Here is a 27,212-nt window from a genome sequence, read left to right on the forward strand (position 1 = left end):
CCATTTTTAGTTTTCTGAGGAAATTTCATATTGTTTTCCATAGTGGCTGCACCAGTTTGCATTCCCACCAACAGTACACTAGGGTTCCCTTTTCTCCCCATCCTCTCCAACACTTGTTGATTTGTTTATAATGGCCATTCTGACCAGTGTGAGGTGGAATCTCAATGTGGTTTTAATTTGCATCTCTCTGATGGCTAGTGATACAGAGCATCTTTTCATATGTCTCTCAGCCCTCTGTATGTCCTCTTTGGAAAAGTGTCTGTTCAACTCTTTTGCCCATTTCTTAATTGGGTTTTTTGTCTTGCTGGAGTGGAGTCATGTGAGTTCTTTACATATTTTGGAGATCAAACCCTTGTCCAGAGTATCATTGGCAAATATATTTTCCCATATAGTTGATTCTCTCTTCATTTGAATGCTGTTTTCTGTAGCCATGCAGAAGCTTTTTAATTTGATGAGGTCCCATTTGTTTATTCTTTCCTTTATGTTCTTTGCTTTAGGGAACACATCAGTGAAGATGTTTCTGCGTGAAATGTCTGAGTTTTTCTGCCAATGTTTTCCTCTAGGACTTTAATGGTGTCATGACTTATATTTAAATCTTTTATGCACCTTCAATTTATTTTTGGGTATGGTGTAAGTTGATCAACTTTCTTTTTTTTGCATGTAGCTTTCCAGATCTCCCAAGACTATTTGTTTTGTTGTGTTTTGTTTTGTTATTTAACTCTTGTTCAAGTACAGTTTTCTTTCTTGTATTCCCAGCCCTGCCCCCCCAGTGCTCCCCACCTCCCTCCCATCTCCGCCCTCCACCTTAGTTATTGTCCATGTGTCCTTTATACTTGTTCATGTGAATTCTTCCCCTTTTCCCCTGTGATTCTCTCCACTCTCCCCTCTGGTCACTGTCAGCCTGTTCTGTATTTCAGTGTCTTTGGTCATATTTTGCTTGCTTGTTTGTTTTGTTGTTTAGATTCCTGTTAAAGGTGAGATCATATGGTATTTGTCTTTCACCGCCTGGCTTATTTCACTGAGCATAATGCTTTCCAGTTCCATCCATGATGTTGCAAAGGGTAGGAGCTCCTTCTTCCTTTCTGCAGCATAGAATTCCATTGTGTAAATGTACCATAGTTTTTTGATCCAGTCATTGACCGATGGGCATCTAGGTTGCTTCCAACTCTTGGCTATTGTAAATTCTGCTGCTATGAACATTGGGGTGCATAGGTTCTTTTGGATTGGTGCTTCAGGGTTCTTAGGATATACTCCTAACAGTGGAATTGCTGGGTCAAAAGGCACGTCCATTTTTAGTTTTCTTAGAAAATTCCATACTGTTTTCCATAGTGGTTGTACCAGTCTGCAATCCCACCAACAGTGAACTAGAGTCCCCTTTTCCCCACAACCTCTCCAACACTTGTTTGTTTGTTTCTTTGTTTATGGTAGCCATTCTGACTGGTGCTAAGTGATATTTCATTGTGGTTTTGATTTGCATCTCTCTGATAGCTAGTGATATCGAGCATCTTTTCATGTGTCTCTGGATCCTCTGTATGTACTCCTTGGCAAAGTGTCTGTTCAAGTCCTTTGCCCATTTTTTTTATTTTTTTAAATATATTTTATTGATTATACCATTACAGTTGTTCTATTCCCCCCCTTCATTACCCTCCACCCACACACTCCCTCCCCCACTATTCTCCCCCCCTTAGTTTATAGCCACGTGTCTCAATTTCTTTAGATTCTATATTTCCCCCGCTATTCTAGCCCTCCCCCTATCTATTTTCTACCTACTCTCTATGCTATTTTCTGTGCCTTTTCCCCCCTTCTCCTCCTCCCACCCCCCTGTTGCTAACCCTCCATGTGTTCTTCATTTCTATGGTTCAACTCCTGATCTAGCTGTCCTCTAGGTTTGCTTTTGTTTTAGGTGTGATTGCTAATAACTGTGTATTTGCTGTCCTTTCACTGTTAATATTTTTCATCATCTCTTTCTTATATAAGTCCCTTTAGCATTTCATATAATAAGGGCTTGGTGATGATGAACTCCTTGAACTTGACCTTATCTGAGAAGCACTTTATCTGTCCTTCCATTCTAAATGAAAGTTTTGCTGGATAAAGCAATCTTGGCTGTAGGTCTTTGGATTTCATGACTTGGAATACTTCTTTCCAGCCCCTTCTTGCCTGTAAGGTCTCTTTTGAGAAATCCGCTGACAGTCTGATGGGTACTCCTTTGTAGGTGACTGTCCCCTTATCCCTTGCTGCTTCTAGGATTCTCTCCTTCATTTTGGTCTTGGCTAATGTAATTATGATGTGCCTTGGTGTGTTCCTTCTTGGGTCCAACTTCTTTGGCACTCTCTGAGCTTCCTGGATTTCCTGGAAGTCTATTTCCTTTGCCAGACTGGGGAAGTTCTCCTTTATTATTTGTTCAAATACGTTTTCCACTCGTGGCTGTTTCTTTCCCCCTTCTGGTACCCCTATAATCCGGATGTTGGAACGTTTAAAGATGTCCTGGAGGTTCCTAAGCCCCTCCTCATTGTTTTGAATTCTCATTTCTTCATTCCTTTCTGGTTGGATGTTTTGTTCTTCCTTCTGGTCCATTCCATTGATTTGAGTCCCAGTTTCCTTTCCATCACTATTGGTTTCCTGGACATCTCCCTTCATTTCAATTAGTTTAGCCTTCATATGTTCCTCTAATTTGTGACTATAATCAACCAGTTCTGTGAGCATCCTGATAAATAGTGTCTTGAATTGTGCTTCTGAGAGGCTGGCAATTTGTGGGTCGCTTAGAGTTATGGGCTCTGGGACTTTGAGTTCTTCTTGCGCCATCTTTTGGGCTGTTCGTGCCTGTTCTGTAGCAGGATCGGAGCCCTAAAGTGTTCACTAGAGCAGGGCAACTCAGTCACTGGGTTGTGACGTTGTATGTGAGGGCGGGGTCAAAGAGGGACAATGGCTTCCCTCTGCCGCCTGCCGCCGTGGCCCCCACCAGCACCGCAGCCACCACTGTCACCAGGCCCATGAGTTTCGTTCCACTGCACATGAGTATGCCACTGCCGTCAGCCCTCCACCACTGGGTTCGTCCCCTGGGGCCTGTGTGGTCCGTCTCACTGTGCGCGAATGTGCGACCTTGGTCAGTCTGCCCCACACCCTGACTGTTTCCGGGCTGCCTGCGCACCTAGGTCGGGGGATCTTTCCTGCCTGACTTTGCCCAGTTTTTTAATTGGGTTGCTCATCTCTGAGTGGAGTCGTGTGAGTTCTTTGTATATTTTGGAGATTAAACCTTTGTCTGAGGTGTCATTGGCAATTATGTTTTCCCAAACTGTTGTTTCTCTTTTTATCTTGATACTGTTTTCCTTGGCCATGCAGAAGCTTTTAAGTTTGATGAGATCCTATTTGTTTATTCTTTCCTTTATGTCCCTTACTCTAGGGGACGTATCAGTAAAAATACTGCTGCGTGGAATATCTGAGATTTTCCTGCCAATGCTCTCCTCTGGGGCCTTAATGGTTTCCCAGCTTATATTTAAGTCTTTTATCCACCTTGAATTTATTCTGGTGTATGGTGTAAGTTGGTGCTCGAGTTTCATTTTTTTGCATGTAGCATTCCAGATCTCCCAACACTATTTGTTGAAGAGACTATCTTTACTCCGTTTTATGTTTCTTGCCCCTTTGTTGAATATTAATTGACCATAGAGACTTGGGTTTATTTCTGGGCTCTCTGTTCTGTTCCATTGGTCTTTGTGCCTGTTTTTATGCCAGTACCAGGCTGTTTTAATTAGAGTGGCCTTGTAATACATTTTAGTATCAGGTATTGTGATCCCTCTTGTTTTGTTTTTCTTTCTCAAAATTGCTGCAGCTAGTCAGACTTGTTTATGATTCCATATAAGTTTTTGAAGTGTTTGTTCTATATCTGTGAAATATGCCATTGGTACTTTAATAGGGATTGCATTAAATCTATAAATCGCTTTGGGTAGTGTGGCCATTTTGATTATGTTAATTCTTCCAATCCATGAGCATGGTACATGTTTCCATTTGTTTTTGTCTTCCATAATTTCTTTCTCCAGTGTTGTATAGCTTTGAGACTTCTATAGCATTCCGAGTACAGGCCTTTTCCTCCTTGGTTAGGTTTATTCCTAGGTACTTTATTTTTCTTGTTGCTATATCAAATGGGATAATTTTCCTGATTTTTGTTTCTGACGTTTCACTGTCAGTGTACAAAAATGCCCTTGATTTTTGAATACTGACTTTGACCCTTGCCATTTTGCCAAACTCATTTATTAGGTCGAGCAGTTTTTTGGTGGAGTCTATAGGATTTTCTGTGTACACTGTCATGTCATTTGCAAACAATAACAGTTTTACTTCCTTTCCAGTTTGGATCCCTTTTATTTCTTTTTCTTGTCTGATTGCTATGGCAAGGACTTCCAGTACTATGTTGAATAGGAGTGGTGAAAGCAGGCATCCTTGTCTTGTTCCTCATCTTAGTGAAAAAGCTCTAAGGTTTTGTTCATTGGGTATGATGTATGCTGTAGGTCTCTCATATATGGCCTTATTATGTTGAGGAATGCTCCCCCCCTATTCCCACTTTGCTAAGTGTTTTTATCATAGGTGCTGTACCTTATCAAATGCTTTTTCTGCACCTTGATATGATCATGTGATTTTTGTCTTTGCATTTGTTTATGTGATGTATTAAATTTACTGATTTGTGAATATTGTACCATCCTTGCATCCCTGGGATGAATCCCACTTGGTCATGGTGTGTGATCTTTTTAACATTTTTGGAGGCAGTTAGCCATTATTTTGTTGAGGATTTTACCATCTGTGTTCATCAGCAATATTGGCTTGAAGTTTTCTTTCTTTGTTGTGTCTTTATCTGGTTTTGGGATTAGGATGATGCTAGCTTCATAAAAAGAGTTTGGGTGTCTTCCCTCTTCTTGAATTTTTTGGAATAATCTGTGAAGGATGGGGGTTTGCTCTCTCTTACATGCTTTGTAAAATTTTCCTGTGGAACCATGTCTGGTCTAAGGCTTTTGTGTATCAGAAGCTTTTTGATTACTGTTTGAATTTAATCAGGTGTTATTAGTCTTTTCAGGCTTTCTCTTTCTTCATTGAGTTTTGGAAGATTATATTTTTCTAGAAAGTTGTCCATTTTCCCTAGGTCTTCAAACTTCTTGGCATATAGTTCTTTGTAGTAATTTCTTACAATCCTTTGTATTTCTATGGTATCAGTTGTAATCTCTCCTCTTTCAATTCTGATTGTGTTTATTTGGGTCTTCTCTCTTTGTTTCTTGATGGGCCTGCTTAAAGGCTTGTCAATTTTGTTTATCTTTTCAAAGAACCAGCTCCTGGATTTATTGATCCTTAGAATTGTGCTTTTAGTCTCTATGTCATTTAACTCTGCTCTGATCTTGGTTATTTACTTCCTTCTACTTACCCTGAGCTGTCTTTGTTGTTGTTCCTCAAGCTGTAGTAGGCATAGGGTTAGGTTGTTTATTTGAAATATTTCTATCTTGCTTAGGTAGGCCTGTATTGCTATGAACTTCCTCTCAGGACTGCCTTCTCTGTGTCCCATAAGTTTTGGATTGTTGTGAGTTCATTTTCATTTGTTTCCAAAACCTTTTTGATTTCTTCCATAATTTCATTCTTCACCCATTCATGGTTTAACAGCATGCTATTCAATCTCCATGAGTTTGAGTGTTTGGGGTTTTTTTCTTGAGGTTGGTTTCTAGTTTCAGTCTCTTGTGGTCAGAAAAAATGCTTGCTAGGGTTTTAATTTTCTTGAATTTGTTGAGGCTTGCGTTGTGCCCTATCATCTGGGTTATCTTTGAAGATGTTCCATGTGCATTTGAAAAGAATATATATTTTGCTTCTTTGGGATGAAAGACTATATATATATATATATGAGTTAAGTCCATTTCATCTAGGGCATTGTTCAATACCGCAATATCTTTGTTGATGTTTTGTTTGGAAGATCTGTCCATTTTTTGGCAGTGTGGTGTTAAAATCCCCTACTATAATTGTGTTGCTATCCCGGCTTTTTTTTTTCCTGTCCATTTGCCTGGATTATTTGTTTCCAGCCCTTCACTTTACATCTATGTAGGTCTTTTGTTCTCAGGTGTGTCTCTTGTAGACGACAGCATATGTGTGGGTCAGGTTTTCTTATCCATTCAGCTATTCTGTGTCTTTTGGTTGGGGCATTTAATCCATTTACATTTAAGGTTATTATTGATAGGTACTTATTCATTGTCATTTTTGAGTACCTGTGTTCCTCTTTCACTGTTTTTCTTCCTGTCCTTAAAGCAAACCCTTTAGCATCTCTTACAGAGCTGGTTTCGTGTTTGGTGTTTGGTGGAGATGTAATCTTTTAGACTTCTTTTATCTGAGAAGCTCCTTATTTGGCCTTCCATTTTAATTGAGAGCCTTACTGGGTAAAGTAGCCTTTGTGGTAGGTCTCTAGTTTCATTACTTAGAATATTTCTTGCCATTCTTTTCTGGCTTGGAGCGTTTCCATTGAGAAATTGGCTGCTAGCCTTATCAGGGCTCCATTGTATGTTATTTTCTGTTTCTCCCTTGCTGCCTTTAAGATTCTTTCTTTATCTTAGAATTTTGCCATTTTAACTATTATATGTCTTGAAGTGTGGGCCTTTTTGGGTTCCTCTTGATTTGGATTCTCTGTGTTCTCTGGACTTGTGTGTCTTTTTCTCTCATCAGATTAGGGAAGTTTTTCATCATTACTTTTTCAAACAGGTTTACTATCCCTTGCTCCTCTTCTTCTCCTTCTGGTATCCCTGTTGTACTGATATTATTATGTTTCGTGTTGTCCTGCGTTTCCCTTAACCCCTCTTCGTTCCTTCTTAGCCTCTTTTCCTTTTCTTGCCCCTTCTGGATATTTTTTTCTACCTTGTCCTCCAGCTCATTGATCCTATCCTCTGCTTCATGGAGCCTGCTTTTGATTCCTTCTACTGTGTTCTTCAGTTCAGAAATTGTATTCTTCATTTTGTTGATAGTTTCTATTTTCTTTTTCATGTTGACATAGTTTGCAGTGAGTTCATTGTAGTTTCCCAGTAGCTTTTGGTAATTGTGAGCTCATTGAGCTTCCTTATAACCTTTTCTTTGAACTCAATATCTGATAGTTGACTTGCCTCCATTTCATTTAGCATTCTTTCTGAGGCTTCCTCCTTTCCTTTCATTTGTGGATCATTTTTTTATCTTCCATTGTTTGTGAGACTCTTCTTGTTAGCTGCTGCTTTTTAAATTGATCTGTTCTGACTCCCTGGGTTTATGGTGTGAACTTCTGTGGTAGAAAATCTATGGGATTCATTGGTGCAGTCTCCTTGATCTCCAGAGCTCACTGGTCTTGGTCTGTCGTTTATGATGGCCCTCTGTATATCTTTGTGTTTTGATTTTTGGTGGGTCCTTCCCTCTAGGTTGTTAACCAAGGGTCATTTTTTTATCACGTCTTGTATTATATTGTGCAGCTATGGGCAGGTTGTGTTGAGGCTGGTTCTTCCATTTGTATGAGGTTTTGAGGCTTCTCTCTTCCTCTTGTTCAGTTGTTTGTTCTAGGTAACTTCTCCACCTTTTAGTTGTATTTCCAAATCGGCTGGGTTGAGATTAGTGTGGCTTCTACTCCCTCCTTCACCTTCTTTTGTTATCTGTTGGTGGGTCCTTTGTTGGTGGGTTTCCTCTTCCAGCAGGTATCCTGGTGTTCGCAGCTTCCACCTACTCATCTGATTTTTCAGTGTCCTCTATAATTTTTGGTCTCCAATCTTCATATATGCTAGGATACTGTTAGCTGTTCACTCTGTTCCTCAGAAGATGGGCTAGGTGTTTCACCCATGTGCAAGGGAAAGTGGACTCTGCTCCCATCTAGCTCACTGCCATCTTACAAAATATCATATCCACATTAATAAATCTCAAAATTACAATAAATGAGTGAAGTTACAAAGGATATGTGCAGTATGATACTATTTATGTAAACTGTAACATAAGGCAGCCTATATAATTTATAGTTTATTTAGTTACATAAAACATGCGTGGAAATGATACATGTGCTTGAGGAGTCTGTACAGCCAATATCGAGTGTTTTCCTGTGGGAAGAGAGGAAAGGAAATTGTAGCTTTAGTTTTATTTGTAATATATTTTTTTAATTTATTAAAAATTCAAAAACCACACCCTCAGACTCACTTCAAATTACTGGTAAATTAAAAGTAACCAAGAAATCACAGCCATCTATTTGTCATGCAAACCTTGTGGAGAAGAAAATACCTGCAATTTCCACAAAGTAGAAATATTACAAATAATACTCAGATTACAATGCAATAAAAGCTATAAATCATTAGAAAATTAAAAATAAAAAGGCCCAGACAACTGGAAATTTTATTTATTCTTTTTTTTTACTTTATTTTAAAGACAGGGGTGGGAGGAGGAAGAATAACATAGATGTAAGGTAGAAACATCAATTGTTTGCATTCTGCCTTCTGCAAGTGCCCTGAAGCCAACAGAGCACAGAGCCTGCAACCTAGGCATGTTCCCTGACCTAGAGTCAAACCAGTGACCTTTTGGATTAGAGACAACGTTTAATCAACTGAGCCACACCAGCCAGAACAAATAACTGGAATTTTCCAAACAAAAAATGAATGAAAATGAATAAACCAAATGCCAGGTCACATAGTATAAATAAAAGCAGATATTCTGAAAACAATAGATAAAAATAAATTAAACTAAGTCTGGTTTGTCGACGTGATCAAAATTATTGATAAACTTTTAAACAGACACAAATTACCAATATCAGGAATGGAAAAGAAATCTACAAATATTAGAAGGACAAACAACAGAGGATATTGGAAACAACTTTAACCACCAAATGAACAATTTAGACAAAATGAATAAAATCCTAGTAAGAAATAAACTCCTTACACTCACTCAAGTAGAAATAGATTATTTAAATAGCCCTCTATCTATTAAAGATAGTAATTTTTATTTAAAAACCTTCCCACAAAGAAAACTCCAGCCTGATTGCTTCACTAATAAATTCTACCAAACATTTAAGGAAGAAATAATACCCATTTTCTGTCATAAAATAAAAAGTAGGAATACTTCCCAGAACTTTTTGAGAGTCCAGCATTGCCTAGATTTCAGACCCTGTCAACACATTACAAAAAACTGCAGTTTGATATCCCTCATGAATATAGATGCAGAAATTCTAAAACATAATTTTAGCAAATTGCTTCTAACAATATATAGAAAAGATGAAATGTCATGATCAAGTAGTGTTTACCCAAAGAATTCAAGGTAAATTTTAAATATTACAAAATCAGAGATCTCCAAAATGGCAGCCTAGGTAAACACACCTCACATCCTCCCACAACCACATCAAAATTACAGTAAACTATAGAACTATCATCACTCAAAACCATCAAATTGAGCTGAATGAAAGACCTACAACTACAAAATTAAAAAAGAAACCACATCCATCCAGACTGGTAGGAAGGGTAGAAATATGGAATAGGCTGGTCCCAAACCCACATGTGGTAGATAAAAATAGGGAAAGATATCTCAGGAGTGAAGCATCTCAGCCCTGGGTTCCAGTGCCAAGAAGATAGGTCCCTATAACATCTGGCTGTAACAACCTGAGGGGGTTGAGTCGGTAGAAGAAACTTCTGAATTCCTGCACAGTGCCACTTAAAGGGCCCATGCAAGGACTTGGACTCATTCCCTCTGAACTCCAGCACCAGGGCAGCAGCTTGAAAGACACCAGTGGCATACAGGGAGGAACTAACGTGTCTCGTCTCAGGGCGAGAACTGGGGAACAGCTTTCCCCCAGGCCAAACTGCTGTCAGGGACTATTGTTCCTATTCTGAGGCCTCCCCTGAGAGAACCACAGAGCAGTGGGCACCCTATCTAAGACGCCATCAGCCTGGCTCCCACCTTATGCCCTGCACTGGTGATTCCCTGAGGTTCTGCCCCCACCCAATTTATGGACACACCCAAGCTGTTAACAGTGGCTTTTCCATACAAATGGCTTGTCTTGGCTCAGGCTTCAGATCTTGCTGAATCCTACTAAACAAGCAGCTGCTGGACTTGGTACCAGAGCCCTGCCGAATAAGTCCTGCTCTAGAGTGGGCCCCAGCACAACTAACCCTCTGTGTAGGGTGGAGGTTGGTAGTCTGTGCTCACAGCCACTCCTTGCAGTTGATAGTCCTGGCTAAATTCTTCCCATAGACTTGCCAACAGCAATCAGGGCTCAATAAGAGAAAGGTCAACAAAGCCCACACAGTGGGAGCACCTCAAGTACCCAGCTTGCATAATACGGGAGGCTGTGCCACTGGACTCTACAGAACACTGACTATTAGACAGGGCACATTACCAAGACGGAGCCATGGCACCTCTACCTAATACATAGAAACAACAGGGAATGCTGCCAAAATGAGGAAACAAGTATGGCCCAAATGAAAGAACAGAACTCAAAAACACTAAACACAGATAAGCTGTCATATGCAGAATTCAAAATACTGGTTATAAGGATGCTGAAGGAAATTAGTGAGGACCTCAACAGTATGAAAAAAAGTTCCCATCAAAAATGAAGGATATATTAATTAAAATAAAGAACAATTTACAGGGAATCAATAGTAGTGTGGATGAAGCCAAGAATCAAATCATAATTTGGGACATAAGGAATCAAAAAATAACAAATCAAAACAAGAAGAAGAAAAAAGAACCCAAAAAAACTAGGATAGCGTAAGAAGCCTTTGGGAAAACTTCAAACATTCCAACAATTGCATCATATGGGTGCAGGAAAGAGACGAGAAAGAGCAAGAAATTGGAAACCTATTTGAAAAAATAATGAAAGAAAACTTCTCTAATTTGGTGAAGGAAATAGGCATGCAAGTCCAGGAAATACAGAGAGTCCCAAGCAAGGTGGATGCAAAGAGGCCTACACCAAGACATACCTTAAATAAAATGCCAGACTTTAAAGATGAAGAGAGAATATGAAAAGCACCAAGAGAAAAAGCAGTTAGTTGCCTAGGAGGGAGTCCCATAATACTGTCAGCTGATTTCTCAAAAGAAACTTTGCAGACTAAAAGGAATTGGTAGGAAATATTCAAAGTGATACAAAGAAGGACCTACAACAAAGATTACTCTACCCAGCACACCTATCATTTATAATTGAAGAGCAAATAAAGAGCTTCCCATACAAGAAGCCAAAGGAGTTCATCATCATCAAACCATTATTACATGAAGTGTTATGGGACTTATTTAAGAAAAAGAAGACCAAAACTATGAACAATAACATAGCAATAAATTAATATTTATCAACAATTGAATCTAAAGAGCAAACTAAGCAAACAAGCAGAACAGAAACAAGCATAGATAGGGAGAAAGTTTTGATGGTTGCTGGAGGGGACTGGGGTCTGGGAGAGTAGGTGAAAAGATAAAGGGACTATAACATACAAATTCATAGTTACAGAATAATCATAGGGATGTAAATACAGTATAGAGGAGGGATTAGTCATGACCCGTGGGCATGAGCAATAGTGTGAGGTTTGCCTGAGGAAGTTGGGTGTTGGGGGGGGGGCAAAAGGGGAAAAAATTAGGACAATTGTAATAGTATAATCAATAAAATATAATTTAAAAAGTTGAAAATCAGTCAGTGTAACTCACATATTAAACAAAAAAGGGAAAACTATACAGTCACCTCCATAGTTCAGGAAGAACATTAGACAAAGTCAGTATCTATTCTTAATTACAACTCTGCACAAAGAATAGAAGAAAAGCCCCTCAAACTGACAAACAACATTCAAAAGAACTTACAGCTATCATCATACTTAATGAATTTTTTAAGACATAGTGCTTTTCCCCTAAGATCAAAAATATGTCAAGGATATCCACTCTCACCACTTGTTTTGAACATTATATTCTAGCCTTGGGGGTGTCCAACCTATAGCCCGCAGGCTGCATGCAGTTCAGGATGGCTATGAATTTGGCCCAACACAAAATCATAAATTAACTTAAACCATTCAGATTTTTTTTGTGATTATGTGTCACAATGTATTTAACATGTAGACAAAGAAAACTCTTCTATTGTGGCTCATAGACGCCAAAAGGTTGGACACCCCTGTATCTAGCCAATAAAATAAGGCAAGAAAAAGAAATAAAAGTCATCCAGATTGTAAAGGAAGGATAAGTTTAGCAAGATTGAAGGACAAAAATTCAATTGTATTTCTATATATCAGACCACCATAAAATGAAATTTTGAAAACAGTATTATTTACAGTGGCATCAAAAATTATTAAATACTTCCCTGACCACGGTGCTCACTTTGTTGGAACATCAGCCCATAGACCAAAAGGTCATGGGGTCAGTTCCCTGCCAGGGCACATACCCAGGTTCCAGGTTCAATCCCTGGGCAGGGCACATGCAAAAAACAACCAGTTGAAAGATAATATTAAAAACCAATTTCTTTTTCTCTTTCATACTACCACCACCACCACCTCTCACTCACTCCCTGCCTCTCTCTCTCTCAAAAGCAATGATAAGCCCTGGCTGGTGTGGCTCAGTGGACCGAGTGCTGAATTGTGAACCAAGAGGTCTCTGGTTTAGTTCCCAGTCAGGGCACATGCCTGGGTTGCGGCCAGGCCCCCAGTGGGGGGTGCATGGGAGGCAACCACACATTGATGTGTCCCTCTCTCTTTCTCTGTCTCTTCCCCTCTCTCTAAAAATAAATAAATAAAATCTAAAAAAGAAAAAAAGCAGTGATAAAATGTCCTCAGGTGACGATAAAAAAAATACAGTAATCAAATCTGATACTGTCATAAAGACAGACAGGTAGATAATTGGAGCATACTAGAGAACTCTTAAATAGACAGCGTGTGTGTGTGTGTGTGTGTGTGTGTGTGTGTGTGTGTGTGGATAAACATACAAAAGCAAGTGATTGAGGGAAGGGATAGTTTTTTTTTTTTAATTATGTTGTTTAAATTACGCTATTTACAATTGTCCTGATTTTTCCTCCTTTGCCCCTCCTGCACCCAGCATCCCCTACTCCCTCAGGTAATCCCCCCACCATTGTTCATGTCCATGGGTCATGCATGTAAGTTCTTTGGCTACTCTATTTCCTGTACTCAGCTTTACATCCCCGTGGCTATTCTGTAACTACCTATTTCTACTTCTTAATCCCCTCACTTCTTTGCCCATTCCTTCCACATACACCCCAGCCCAGCAACCATCAAATCTTTCTCCGTATCCATGATTCCGAGTTCTTGTTTGCTTAGTTTTTTAGGTTCAATTTTTGATAAATTTGTAACTTTTGCCATTTTATTGTTCATTGTTTTAATATTTTTCTGAAGTCCCATAACACTTCATATAATAATGGTTTGGTGATGATGAGCTCCTTTATTATTACCAGCTGTCTAGGAAGCTCTTTGCCCTTGATTTTAAATGATATCTTTGCTGGGTAGAGCAGTGTAGATTGATTAAAATCCTGCTTTTCTTGACTTTGAATATTTCTTGCCAACCCCTTCTAGCCTGCAGTTTCTTTTGAGAAATCAGCTGACAGTCTTAGGGAACTCCCCTGTAGTTCACTAATGTCTTTTCTCTTGTTGCTTTTAAGATTCTCTCTTTATCTAACCCTGGCTGGTGTAGCTCAGTGGATTGAGCGCGGGCCTGTGAACCACACGATCGCAGTTCAATTCCCAGTCAGGGCACATGCCTGGGTTGCAGGCCAGTCCCCTGCTGGGTTGCAGGCCAGTCCCCAGCAGGGGACTCACGAGAGGCAACCATACATTGATCTTTCTCTCCCCCATTCCCCTCTAAAGATAAATAAATAAAATATTTTTTAAAAAAGATTCTCTCTTTATCTTTAACCTTTAGCATTTTAATTATGATGTGTCTTGGAGTGGACCTCTTAGCATTCATCTTGTTTGGAACTTTCTGTGCTTCCTGGAATGCATGTCTGTTTCCTCCACCAAATTAGGGAAGTTTTCTTTCATTATTTTTTCAAATAGATTTCCAATTTCTTGCTCTTCTTTTTCTGGCACCCCTGTAAGGCGAATGTTGGACCTTTTGAAGTTGTCCTGGAGGCTGCTTATACTGTCCACACTTGTTCGGATCCTTTTTTCTTTTTGTTCTGATTGGTTGGGGTTGTTTGTTTGTTTGTATGTTTTGGGGGCTTTTTGCTTCCTTATGTTCCAAATTATTAATTTATTCTCAGCTACATCCACTCTACTGTGGTTTCCCTGTAATTGTTCTTTATTTCAATTAGTGTGTCATTTGTTTCTGACTTATCTGTTTTATGCTGCTGAGGTCCTCACTAAATTCCATGAGCATCCTTATAACCAGTGGGGGGGGTTAGATTTTGGGGGGGGGGGCATTCTGCCTAGATTATTTTTATTCATTTTTAGAGAGGGGAAGGGAGGGAGAAAGAGACGGAGAGAAACATCGATGTGTGGTTGCCTCTCATCTGCTCCCTACTGGGCACCTGGCCTGCAACCCAGACATGTGCCCTGGACTGGAAGTCAGTCTGGCAACCCTTTGATCCACAGGTTGGCTCTGCCAACTGAGCCACACCAGCCAGGGCATAACCAGAATTTTGAATTCTGCATTTGATAGCTTGCTTATCTCCATTTTGTTTAGCTCTTTTCCTGGAGTTTTTATCTGTTCTTTCACTTGGGCCATATTTCTTTGCCATTTTGTTTTTAAATTTCCCTGTGTTTGTTCCTATGTGTTACGTAGAGCTGCTTTGACTCCTTGTATTAGTTGTGTGGGCTAATGTAGTAGGTGTCCTTTGGGTCCAGTGGCACAGCCTCCTCTATCACCCAAGCTGGCTCTCCAGATATGCCCTTTGTGTGGTCTGAGTACACCACTCTCTTGTAGTTGAGCCTTGGTTGCTGTTGGCAAATCAATGAGAGGGATTTACCCAGGCCAGTTAGCTACAAGGTTGGCTCTGACCACTGATCACCAGCCTGTGCCATCCATGGAGAAGCAGCTGTGCAGGAGTAGGGTGGTGGTGCTCCAACTTGGCCTGCAGTTGTCCTTTGGGTTTGCTGGCCCTAGGGTTTCCCCAGTGGTACAGGCCACAGTCAGCTCCCATCTCCATCTTGCCTGGGACCACCTCTCCTGAACTATAAAACAATCTGAGAAGGCTACTACTTGTGCTGGGCTTGGAGATTCTCAGGTAAAGCCAAGCTGTGAATATAGGCTAGCTGCTGCTAGTGCTGGGCTTGGGTTCACTTCTGCTCACCAGCTATTGCTTGTTTGAGAGGAGTTAGTAAGTTGTGAAGTATGAGCCAAGACTAGTCATTCATACAGAAATGTCATTTGAATGAGCCTGTACATTAGGTGGGGCAGAGTCTCTGGGGATCTCCAGAGTGGGTCTAACAGTGTTAACTAGGTTGATAGAATCTAACATATGTCATCAACTTACCTGTTGTGTTGGGGGAGGGTCTAGAAGAGAGGCAATGGCCTCTGCTTGCCAGACACTTCAGTCTCTCTCCAGCCTTTCAAGCTGCTACTCCAATGCTGGAGCACAGAGGAAGTGAGTCTGAGTAGGTGAGTTCATGTATGGGTTAAGAGGTACTGCTGGAGGCTCCAGCAGTTTCTTCCACTAACTCAATCCCTGCTGGGTTTTACAGCCAGAAGTTATGGGGGCTTCTCTTCCTGTCACTGGAACCCTGGGAGGGGTGGGGATGGTGTGGGGCTGGGACTTCTCCTGAAATATCACTCCAGAATTTTTTTAAATTTTATTTATTTATTTTTAGAGAGAGGGGATGGGAAGGAGAAGGAGTGGGAGAGAAACATCAATGTGTGGTTGCCTCTCAAGTGTCCCATACTGGGGACCTCACCTGCAACCCAGGCATGTGCCCTGACTGGGAATCGAACTGATGACCCTTTGCTTCACAGGCCCATGCTCAATCTACTGAGCTGCACCAGCCAGGGCCCACTCCAGAATTTTTATCCACCACACATGGGTAGGGACCAGCCCCTTCCTTGCCTGTGCCTCTCATACCAGTTTGGATGGATGTGTTTTCTTTAATTCTGTAATTGTCAGGCACCCATTCAACTCGATTGCTGAAGGTTCTGAGTGATGGTTGTTCCACATTTTAGTTGTGATTTTGCTGTGGTTGTGTGAAGAAGTGAGCCATGTCTGCCTGTCCAACCATCTGGACCAGAATTCCAGGAAGAGATGGTCTTTTAACATAAGGTGCTGGAATAATTGACTAACCAAACCTCATACCATATAAAGAATTAACTCAAAATAGGTAAAAGATGTCAAGCCTAAAACTATAAGCCTTTTAGAAGAAAACATGGGGAAAAATCTTCATGACTTTGGCTTTGGCAACAATTTCTAAGGTAATATACCAAAAATACAATCCATAAAAGAAAAAGAATGATAAATTAGACTTCATCCAAAATAAAACTTCTGCTCTTAAAAAAAACTCTACATACTAGAAAATATTTTTAAATTATAACATATATCTGGATATGCGTTCTGGATGTGTATCCAGAATGTGTAAAAAACTCTTACAACACAATAATAAAGACTAATAACAGTTAGTCTTTAAAAATGGGCAAAGACCCCTGACTAGTGTGACTCAGTGGATTGAGCATTTTCTCCCAAATCAGTTCAGTTACCAGTCAGGGCACATGCCTGAGTTCTGGGTCAGGTCCTGGTTGGGACATGCAAGAGGCAACCGATTGATTTTTCTTTCTTTCTCCCACCCTTCCCCTCTGTCTAAAAATAAATAAAATCTTTTTTTTTAATGAAAATGAGCAAAAGATTTGGAAAGACATTTCTCAAGAAGTACACAGATGGCCAGTAAACATAACAGTCATTAGGGAAATATGAATTGAGATCATAATGAAGTAGGTGCTACTACACATCTATTAGAATGACTATATTTTTAAAAACTGACCATTACTAAGTTTGACAGGGATGTGGAACAGTCGAAACTATCATACTCTGCTAGGTGAGAATGTAAAATTATACAACCATTTGAAAAAAAGTTTAAATGTGCACTTCTAGGTATTTACCCAGGAAGAAAGAAGCACATGTTCATACAAAGACTTTTATGTGATTTTTTGTAGCAGCTCTGATTGTGATGGACAAAAACTGAAAACAGCCTAAATGTCCCTGTCAGATGAATAAAGTGTGGTATATACAATATAATAGAGTAGTACTCAGCAGTAAACAGAAATAAACTATTGATAGACACAGCAGTGTGGATGAATCCCAAAAGTTACACTGAGTGAAGGACGTAGAATACATAACTGAATAATTCTACTTATATAAAGTTCTAGAAATTTCACACTAACCTATAGTAACAGAAAGCAGACTAGCAGTTGCTTGGGGAGGAATGAGAGAGAGAATACAAAGAGGTGTAAGGAAACTTTTGGTGGTGAATGATACGGTTCTTATCTTGATTGTATTGGTGATGTCAGGATGTTGACACATGTCAAAACTTACCAAATTGGATACAGGCACACTTCAGGCATATTGGAGGTTTGGTTTCATTTCACAACGATAAATACTTAAGTAAAGCAAGTCACATGAAATTTTTGGTTTCCCAGTGCATATAAAAATTATGTTTATGTCTACTGTCTATTGAGTGTGCAATAAATAGTATTATGTTTAAAATGTACATACCTGCCCTGGCTGGTGTAGCTCAGTGGATTGAGCTCGGGCCTGCGAACCAGAGGATCGCGGTTCAATTCCCAGTCAGGGCACATGCCTGGGTTGTAGTCCAGTTCCCTGCAGGCCAACTCCCAGCAGGGGACACACAAAAAAGGCAACCATACATTGATGTTTCTCTCCCTCTCTCCTTCCCCTCTAAAGATAAATAAATAAATAAAATTTTAAAAAGAAATAAATAAATAAAATGTACATACCTTAATTTAAAAATTCCTTATTGCTAAAACATGTTAGTCATCATCTGAGCCTTCAGCAAGTTGTAGTCTTTCAACTGGTAGAGGCTGTTGCCTCAATCTTAATGAAAACACATTATCTGCAAAGTATAATAAAACATAACACAATAATATGAGGAATGCCTGTACTTTAAATACATGCAGTTTATTGTAGGTCAGTGATGCCTTAATCAAACTTAAAAAGAAAAACTGACAGTCCTCCTGGTACTCTGGGGGAAAGATGAACTTACACATTTAATTTCATATTCTTTCTGAACTACTTAAGTTTTTAATAATGTACTGTATTATTTTTGTGACAAAAATGTTTTTTAAAAGAAATTTGTAAGATAGGGAATTGAAAAACAGAAGATCTAAAAAATATTAACACAATAGACCACTACCTAACCTGATTTTTAAGTAAAATTACAAGTAATAGAAATAGGAAATGAGAAGGGATATAACCATTGACATACTATGAAATCATAAAAGACTACTTTTCAGTGTCTTTATATAAATAAATTTTAAAACTTTATGGGAAAGAAAATTTTTTGAGATAGATAATTTTCTTAAAGAATCCAAAACTGAACCATTAGAAACTTTTAGAGGAATACAGCAAGTTATCAAGGAACTACCCCTAAAAAAGTACCATGTTCGGATGGCTTCAGAGGGGGAATTCTTCCAAATCTGCAAGGGTCATATTGTCCAAAAGCTCTATAAACTGTTCAAGAACATTCTTTTAATGAAGCTAGTATAATACTAATATCTAAACATGATGAGCACTGTAAAGTCATAGATATTACTTACAAATTTTAATGGAAAAGTGTTATATATTCTAGCAAACAATTCAAAACCATGTTGCAAAAGTAATGTACCATAACCAAATAGAATTAAAAGATTTTAAAGTCAGTTCAGTATTAGGAGATCCATTAATGTAATTACCACATTAATGTATCCTAAGACACAGATTATATATTTGTAGATACCAAAAAAGTTGTGGTAGGATTTAATGCCTTTTCTGGTGGAAAAAATACCCTCAAATTTTAGATATGGGTGCTATTTTTTAAAAAGAAGAGATTGAGCCCTGGCTGGTGTAGCTCAGTGGATTGAGCACCGGCCTGCGAACCACACGATTACGGTTCAATTCCCAGTCAGGGCACGTACCTAGGTTGCAGGCCAGTTCCCAGCGGGGGACTCACGAGGGGCAACCATACATTGGTATTTCTCTCCTTCTCTCCTTCCCTTCCCCTCTAAAGATAAATAAATAAAATTTTAAAAAAAGAGATTGAGATGGATACATAGATATTCTTAGTTTTAAATCCTTAATGAGAGAAACGAAAAGCAATTCCATTATGATGAGGAACTAGGCAAGTATATGGCTCTACTACTTGATATATTCATTGTATACAAGATATTAGTGCTTTAGACAAGAGAAATCAATTGGAAACATAACTGTAAAAGAGGTAAAACTGTATTTTTAGATAATATGGTATACCTAGGAAACCATACAATAATTATAAAATTTGTTTCCTAAAATAAATTATACATTTATAAAATTAAAATATTATAAAATGGAAAAACAAAGTAGCAATATGTAAAATTAATATGCAGAAATTAATAGCTTTTATTTACCTGAAAAATAACCAGTTAGAAGATACAGTAAAAAGCCTCATTTAAAATATAAGAAGGAGAATATAAAATAGTATACTTAATGAAAGATGCAAACTTACATGAGGAAATCTATAAAAACACTCCTGAAAGACAGAATATTAGACTTGAACAATAGAAAAGAAATCCCTTGTCCTTAACTAAGACAACTTAATATTATAAAGCTGTCATTTCCTCTCTAAGCTAATTTGTGTGTGTATATGAACACAACCCCAATAAAAACACCTACCAGCTCTTTTCTGGGGCTTGACAACTGAAATTGTAGTTATATGAGAAGCGAGAGCAACATAGAAAAGCTACAAAGGGTTCAAGCCCTACCACATATTAAAGCATACCATAAATGTTAATTAAAACAGTATGGTACTGGCATACGAATGGACAAGAGACCAATAGAATGGAAGGGAGAATCCAGAAAAGGGAAAATCCAGAGAATCCAGCATTTTCTAATGCTTACAAAAATATAATATATAATTAAAGGGGCAATCTCAAGTCACTGAGGCTTTTAATAAATGACTTTTCAATAAATAGTGCTGGGACAACTGGGGAAAAATGGTTAGTTGATTAAAACAATACTTTACACTATACACACATAAAAAAAATGGCTCTGATACAACTGAAAGAAAATATCACCTGGTCATAGCACAAGATTTGAACCATGAATTAAAAAATTCAGATGCACTAAAAGACTGATAAATTTGACCCCATTAAAACTAAAAAAGATTTTGGCCAGAAAAACTTCCAAAAACTGTTGGAGAATACTATTACCAAGGTCAGAAAACAACTGGCAGAGCCCTAGTTGGGTGGCTTATTTGGTGGAACATCATCCTGTACCTGAAAAGGTTGCAGGTTCAATTCCTAGTCAGAGCAGATGCCTAGGTTGTGGGGTCAATCCTCGGTTGAGGCACATATGGGAGGCATCCAATAGGTGTTTCTCACAATGATATGTCTCTTCCCCTCTTCCTTTCTCTAAAAATTTATAAACATATCCTCAGGTGAGAATTGAAGATAAAATCTGACAAAAAATTTCCAAGCAGAGGGCTGATATTCTAAATATATAAACAACTTTAAAATTAAATTTGGGAAATAAAGTCAAAAATATAATAGATAAAAGGTACAAAAGGTTAATTTATAATTCATGTGAAAATAACATATAGAAATAATAAATCAGAAAAACCAATGAGGTTGATTACCTACAGAGGGAGGGGTGGAAAGGATGGGAGATTAGGAATGAGGCAGAAGGGATGGAAATGTGACATTTCTTCAAGTTCACTTTTTTATATAATTTTGACTTTTAGAACTATGTTAACATTTTATATATTTAAAAAACTAAAAACAGGGGAAGATGGTGGAAATACAAAACAATATACAAATAGGAACTAAATAAACTAGATTTCAGATACCTGCATTAAAGAGGAAAAGGTAAGGGAGAAGAGTATTCATCCAAATAATCCTGAACCATGGCTAAATACATAAAGATCTTTAAACAAGTAATTAGTACTTTTGTTTTTCAGAGTGGTATAAGCTAACAGTTGTAAAACTATGTATATTCTAGAGTTGAGCAAATTAATGTATTGATAATAATGAGAGTCCGGCTTCTTATTGTTAGAGAAGTGATTTTAGAAATATGGAAAAGGGAGAGGGTAGAATGAACTCTGTAATAATTGAATTGGATTTAGAAATATGAATATAAACCTGTGTATCCTAAAATGGATAATTGTAGAAATAGAGATGTGTGTGTATATACATATCTATGTTTCCTTATACTGTTCCCTAAAAATGATGACTCCTTAGTAAACAATAAGAATATCTAGTGCCTAGATTTTGGCTCCTAAATATCACTCTCCACCAAAAAAAAAAATCTATAATTCCTAGTCAGGAAAGTACATGGTGAGTCTAGAACATTTTCTGTGCTGGAAAAATAAGGAAGTGCTTTAAAAATAATGAGGATATGTCAGAAAGACACAGAACCAACCTGTAAGTTCCCCAGAGGCCACATGTGGATAATTTCAATATTAAAATAAGTGATTTTAACTTAATTATAACATAGAAAATAAAGTAAGGATCTAAAAGTCCATAATGGTATAAATAAGTAAATGGGTAAAAGGGAAAGCTTTGCCTTACATTAGAATATCTACTAACAATGGTAGAAATGATGAAATCTCTCCTAATAACTACCATGGTAATGTTTCAGGCCAGAATCATTAATGTATGTGCTAGATTAATGAGTAAATGAATTAATATCTGATGAGAAACAGGATAGTTACATACTTTCAAACTGTCCTCCTCCCCACCACCACCAAATACTGACCAGTTACAAATGGGAAACTAGCCATCTTACAGTGGGGAAACACGGCAGACAAAACCTTAAACAAGTGATCAATACTAACTTCCCCAGTAATGGGACAAATAGATACCATATGCCTCCTGCTATGCTGGATTGAGAAGGATACAGCATTTCTGTGGTATTTCTGCCAAAAATGTGTGACCTGCCATTTGTTGGGAAACACGGCAGGTTTGCCAAGCCCAAGTTGAGGCATATTCTATGAAAAAATGTTCTATAATTTTCTAAAACTATCAGAATTATGAAAGACAAAAACTAAAAAACTCTACAGATTGACAGAGACTAAAGACATTTACAGTTATATCTAATGTGTGATCCTGGACCAACAAATGCTTTTGTTTGTGTTTTTCTTTTGCAGTAAAAAACATTAGATGGGCAACTGAAATTATACTGTGGTTATTTAAGAGATGTAATTGTTTTTAGGAAACGAGGTAAAGGTTTATGTCTGCCATTTGCTCTCAAACTTTGCATGCATATAGGGAGAGATGATAGAATGATGTTTTAGTGTAAAGCTTTTTTCAGTTTCTAAGCATTCAGGTAGAATATTAATATCTGATAAAAGTAAATGTAGGTACATGTGTGTCTATTACTTTCTGTACTTTTCTCTGTAATTGAAGTACTTATATAATATTAAATTGTTTCTTTTAAATATTCTTTTAAAGTGAAATTATCATTCACCAAAGCCCTTAGATTACAAAATGCATTTTGGGGGGTACCTGATTTAAAATGTTATCAAAAAATGTTTGGCCCTGGCTGGTGTAGCTCAGTGGATTGACCGCGGGCCTGCGAACCACATGCTCGCGGTTCGATTCCCAGTCAGGGCACATGCCTGGGTTGCAGGCCAGTTCCCAGCAGGGGACACACCAGAGGCAACCATACATTGATACTTCTCTCCTTCTCTCCTTCCCTTCCCCTCTAAAGATAAATAAATAAAAATTTAAAAAAAAATGTTTGATAAGTTACAAGTACTACCTTATTTCTATCATGGAAATCTTCATCATCATTAAAAATGTAAATAGCCTTTGTCAGTGTGTTTAAGCATGTCACAAAAGTGTCTTAAATCCAGAACTGGATTTCCCAATTGTCAGTTTGTGATAAAGTTTTTGCCAGTCTCCCATAAAATTAGAGATAGGGTAGAGTATTGATAGTGAAGTTTTCTAAATATATTTCCTTTAAAATTTTTTTTAAAGATTTTTATTTATTTGTTTTTAGAGGGAGGGGAAGGGAGCAAGAAAGAGGGAGAGAAACATAAATGTGTAGTTGCCTCTCACACACCTAGACTGGGGACCTGGCTGCAACCCAGGCATGTGCCCTGACTGGGTATCAAACCAGCGACCCTTTGCTTCACAGGCCGGCACTCAATCTAGTGAGCCATGCCAGCCAGGGTAAAAACTTCTTTAGGCTTTTTACCTTCTTATTGATCATATATTATTTTATGAGAGGGAAGTAATGGTAAGATGGTAGCTTAGGATTTTTTTTAATGCCCTTCCTTACCAAAATAAAAGATAGGAATCCCATACTGGTTGCCATTTTGAGAGATTACTGGTTTATAAAAACTAAGAGTAGTATTTGAGAGTGGAAAATTAATTATACATAGTCATTATTCATTGCCTTTATTTCATTTTCCCTCTGAAATTTACTAAGAGAAATGACAGGTTTGCTTACTTAAAGTGAACAGGATCCAAACATCATAATTCAGATTTTTTACCTGTAGAAAATGTACCATTTGATATAATTGAAAATATTTGCTTCACTTTTTTTTTTTCTTTATTCCCTCTGTTTTAGGGCAAACATTGTATCCTCGATGTGTCTGGAAATGCCATAAAGAGATTACAGATTGCACAACTTTACCCAATCTCCATTTTTATTAAACCCAAATCCATGGAAAATATCATGTAAGTGTAAATAAGAAACAAGCTTTAAGTAGAGATTCAGTCTTTATCAGTTATTAAATTAGGTAATTTACTTAACCTCCCTGTATCTCAGTTCCTTTTTCTGTGAAATGGAGAAATTAATAGTATACCAGCCTCTTAGGATTGTTGTGAGAATTAAATAAGCACTCTGATATTAAGTGTTATCATTACCAACATTAATGTACTTAAGAATAAGATAACGTGTATTATGATTTTGAGTTTAGTAACATTTGGCTAGTACCTACTAAATGAAGCAGTACAGCTCTGAGTAACCATTAAGAGAATAAAATGATAAGTACTTAAGTATAACTACTTAACTATTAGAGAATAAGAAATAGAATTTTTAAAAAATGAAGAGAGAAAATAGCTAATAAAAAGCATAACAGATGGAACAACAAGAATACAGATAATAATATGGTATACTCATAAATGAACCCAAATATTTCACCAATTAAATATTAGACTAAATAGTCTAATTTAAAAACAAAAATTATCAGAATGGATGAAAAAAAACAATTATGTTCCTTCTTTAGAAGAGGAAAAAATAATTTTCTTCTACTCTTCTAGGTTCTAAACTGAGTCTCTGTGATAAAAGGCAGATTAACAAGAGAAAAGCATACCGATTTATTTAATTTAAATTTTTTGTGTCATGGAGACTTCATAAGGATTTGAAGACCCAAAGAAATAGTTAAATCTGAGCATTTTTATACTAGGTTTGATGAAGAGTAGAAAGTCAAGGGGAAATGTGATAGGACATAGGATGTGAGCTAAGAGTAGTAAAGTTAGGGAAACTTAGTTCTGTTCATTCAAATTCTCTCAGTATCCCTCCATCTTTGGAGATAAGATGCTACTTTTCTCCAGGTATAGGTTGGTATCCCTCTCTTATGACCTACTTCTTGGGAAGGTCGAAGTTCTTCCTACACCGGCCATTTTTCAAATTTGTTTATCTTAAAATAATCAGTATGCCAAAGTAACGTATTTTGGGATATTGCATTATGAAACATACGTTGCTTTCGTAAGACACACCTTAAATAAAGGCACAAGAAAAAGAATAGAAAAAAGATATACCAGGCAGGAGTAAGCTGGCTTATATTACTATCAAAGTATAGTTTAAGGCAAGAGGTATTAATAGAGATACAAAAGAGATTTCATAAAAATGAGTTTCACTGATATCAGTAATATCTATTTAGACATTTGTTTACATTCAATAGCACAGTTTCAAAATGTATAAACACAAACTTAAAACTATACAGGAAAAAAGTAATTCCATAATCATAGTAGGAAAACTTAACACATTATCAGGAAGTAATAAAAAATAAGAAAAGAAACAAAAAAATTATTAAGGATCTAGAACAACACAATTTTGAAACTTTACCTGACACATACAGCAGACTGTGCTCAACATCCCCAAAATTCACATTTATTCGAAGTACACATAAAACAGTTGCCCAAACTAATCCTGTGCTAACCGACAGAATTCAAATGATTGAAAACAAATATTCTCTGACCACAATGAAATTAAAATAGAAATCAATAATGAAAAGATCAGGAACTTCCAGCCAAGATGGAAGTGTAGATGGAAACATAGTACCTCCTCACATGATCAAATTTAAGGGCAACAAAGATTTAAAAACAAAAACACAACCAAAACAGACAGAAAATTGAACTGTACTGAAGTCTGACAACAACAAACCATTCATTCCACACTGATAATAGGGGCAGTGTTGGTGGCTGGCAAAGAGGAGTCGCAGCAGGAAATAGCGGTGGCTGCTGGACCAACCTAGGTGCTCAGGTGGCAGTTGGCAGACCCAGGGAGGGTGCAAGGCAATTGGCTGACCATGGTCACACTTTCACGCACAGATAAACGAGGCAAAAATTCGCACAGTGAGACAGACCGCACAACCCAGGGCCCCAGCAATGAGAATTAAATCCTAAAAGCACCAATTGGAAAAACTTTCAGGGGTTGAGGTGCCGGGAGAGGCTCCCAGCCTCACAGGAGAGTTCGTTGGAAAGACCCACAGAGTCCTAGAACGTACACAAGCCCACCCACCCCGGAACCAGCACCAGAGGGGCCAAATTTGCTTGTGGGAAACAGCAGAAGGGACTGAAATCCAAGAGAGAGTGGAACAAACGCCATCACTCCCTCTCAGACCCTGCCCCCAGTTACAATCCAGCCACTGGGTTGACCCACCCCAGTGAACACCTAAGCTTTCGCCCCTCATACATAACAGGTGCAAACAAACCAAAACATTATGGCTCAAGCAGAAGAACAAATCAAAGCCCCAGAGCCAATACTTCTAAGCAACCAAGAGATAGCCAACCTATCAGATGCACAGTTCAAAACACTGGTGATCAGGATGCTCACAGAACTGGTTGATTTGAGTTGCAAATTAGATGAACAAAGGAAGGCTATACTAAGTGAAATGAAGGAAAATGCACAGGAAACCAATAGTGATGGAAAGCAAACTGGGACTCAAATCAATGGAATGGGCCAGAAGGAAGAAAGAAACATCCAACCAGAAAAGAATAAAGAAAAAGAAGTTGCCCTGGCTGATGTAGCTCAGTGGATTGAGCATAAGCCTGCGAACCACAGGATTGCGGTTCGATTCCCAATCAGGGCACAAGCCTGGATTGCAGGCCAGTTTTCAGGGGATGCACAAGAGGCAACCATACATTGATATTTCTCTCCTTCTCTCCTTCCCTTCCCCTCTAAAGATAAATAAATTAAATCTTTTTTAAAAAAGACCCAAGAATTCAAAAAAATGAGGAGAGGCTGAGGAACCTCCAGGACACCTTTAAACATTCCAACATTGAATTATAGGGGTACCAGAAGGGGAAGAGGAACAGCAACAAGTAGAAAACTTATTTGAACAAATAATAAAGGAGAAAAGAACTTTCCCATTCTGATAAAGGAAATAGACTTCCAGGAAGTCTAGGAAGCTCAGAGAGTCCCAAAGAAGGTGGACCCAAGGAAGAACGCACCAAGGCACATCATAATTACATTAGCCAAGATTAAAATGAAGGAGAGAATCCTAGAAGCAGCAAGAGATAAGGGGACAGTCACCTACAAAGGAATTCCCGTCAGACTGTCAGCAGATTTCTCAAAAGAGATCTTACAGGCAAGAAGGGGCTGGAAAGAAGTATTCCAAGTCATGAAATGCAAGGACCTGCATCCAAGATTGCTTTATCCAGCAAAGCTTTCATTTAGAATGGAAAGGCAGAAAAAGTGCTTCTCAGATAAGGTCAAGTTCAAGGAGTTTATCATCACCAAACCCTTATTATAGGAAATGTTAAAGGGACTTATCTAAGAAAAAGAAGATGAAAAATATTAACAGTGAAAGGACAGCAAACTCACAGTTATTAACAACCACACCTAAAACCAAAGCAAACTAAGAGGACAGCTAGATCAGGAGCAGAACCATAGAAAT

The 27,212-nt window shown here is 38.1% G+C and overlaps 1 protein-coding gene across 11 annotated transcripts in view; it reads left to right on the forward strand.

The window, feature by feature from the left end:
• Positions 1-27,212, forward strand: part of DLG1 (discs large MAGUK scaffold protein 1) — a 309,015-nt gene that overhangs the window by 267,195 nt on the left and 14,608 nt on the right. For all 11 annotated transcript variants that reach the window (XM_037037510.1, XM_037037507.1, XM_037037511.1 and 8 more), the window contains one exon: positions 23,657-23,766. In XM_037037510.1, coding sequence (XP_036893405.1) covers positions 23,657-23,766 — 110 coding nt within the window. The remainder of the gene's footprint in view (positions 1-23,656; positions 23,767-27,212) is intronic.

This window comes from Sturnira hondurensis, unplaced genomic scaffold, assembly GCF_014824575.4.
Source record: "Sturnira hondurensis isolate 20B ecotype Veracruz unplaced genomic scaffold, ASM1482457v3 Scaffold0023357, whole genome shotgun sequence".
NCBI lineage: Eukaryota > Metazoa > Chordata > Mammalia > Chiroptera > Phyllostomidae > Sturnira > Sturnira hondurensis.